Consider the following 910-nt stretch of genomic DNA (forward strand, 5'->3'; position numbering starts at 1 on the left):
GTAATGCTCGCATGATGAGTAATGCTCCCAGGTGGAGTAATGCTCGCATGATGAGTAATGCTCGTATGATGAGTAATGCTCACAGGATGAGTAATGCTCGCATGATGAGTAATGCTCACATGATGAGTAATGCTCGCATGACGAGTAATGCTCGTATGATGAGTAATGCTCGCATGATGAGTAATGCTCCCAGGTGGAGTAATGCTCGCATGATGAGTAATGCTCCCAGGTGGAGTAATGCTCGCATGACGAGTAATGCTCGTATGATGAGTAATGCTCCCAGGTGGAGTAAAGCTCGCATGTTGAGTAATGCTCGTATGATGAGTAATTCTCCCAGGTGGAGTAATGCTCGCATGATGAGTAATGCTTGCATGATGAGTAATGCTTGCATGATGAGTAATGCTCCCAGGTGGAGTAATGCTCGCATGATGAGTAATGCTTGTATGATGAGTAATGCTCACAGGATGAGTAATGCTCGCATGATGAGTAATGCTCCCAGGTGGAGTAATGCTCGCATGATTAGTAATGCTCCCAGGTAGAGTAATGCTCGCATGATGAGTAATGCTCCCAGATGGAGTAATGCTCGCATGATGAGTAATGCTTGCATGATGAGTAATGCTCCCAGGTGGAGTAATGCTCGCATGATGAGTAATGCTCGTATGATGAGTAATGCTCGCATGATGAGTAATGCTCGCATGATGAGTAATGCTCACATGATGAGTAATGCTCGCATGACGAGTAATGCTCGTATGATGAGTAATGCTCCCAGATGGAGTAATGCTCACATGATGAGTAATGCTCGCATGACGAGTAATGCTCGCATGATGAGTAATGCTCCCAGGTGGAGTAATGCTCGCATGATGAGTAATGCTCCCAGGTGGAGTAATGCTCACATGATGAGTAATGCTCA

At 45.5% G+C, this 910-nt stretch overlaps 2 protein-coding genes across 2 annotated transcripts in view; both read left to right on the forward strand.

Annotated features, from left to right (window-relative positions):
* The first annotated feature begins 14 nt into the window (after nt 1-14).
* On the forward strand, nt 15-539 carry LOC106878520 (uncharacterized). Its single transcript, XM_014927748.1, has one exon. The coding sequence runs from the start codon at nt 15-17 to the stop codon at nt 537-539; it is 525 nt and encodes a 174-aa protein (XP_014783234.1).
* A 15-nt stretch (nt 540-554) lies between these two features.
* Nucleotides 555-910, forward strand: part of LOC106878521 (uncharacterized) — a 1,203-nt gene continuing 847 nt past the window's right edge. Inside the window, exon 1 of the mRNA XM_014927749.1 lies at nt 555-877. Within this exon, the coding sequence (XP_014783235.1) occupies nt 555-877 (323 nt within the window). The remainder of the gene's footprint in view (nt 878-910) is intronic.

This window comes from Octopus bimaculoides, chromosome 11 (assembly GCF_001194135.2).
Source record: "Octopus bimaculoides isolate UCB-OBI-ISO-001 chromosome 11, ASM119413v2, whole genome shotgun sequence".
NCBI lineage: Eukaryota > Metazoa > Mollusca > Cephalopoda > Octopoda > Octopodidae > Octopus > Octopus bimaculoides.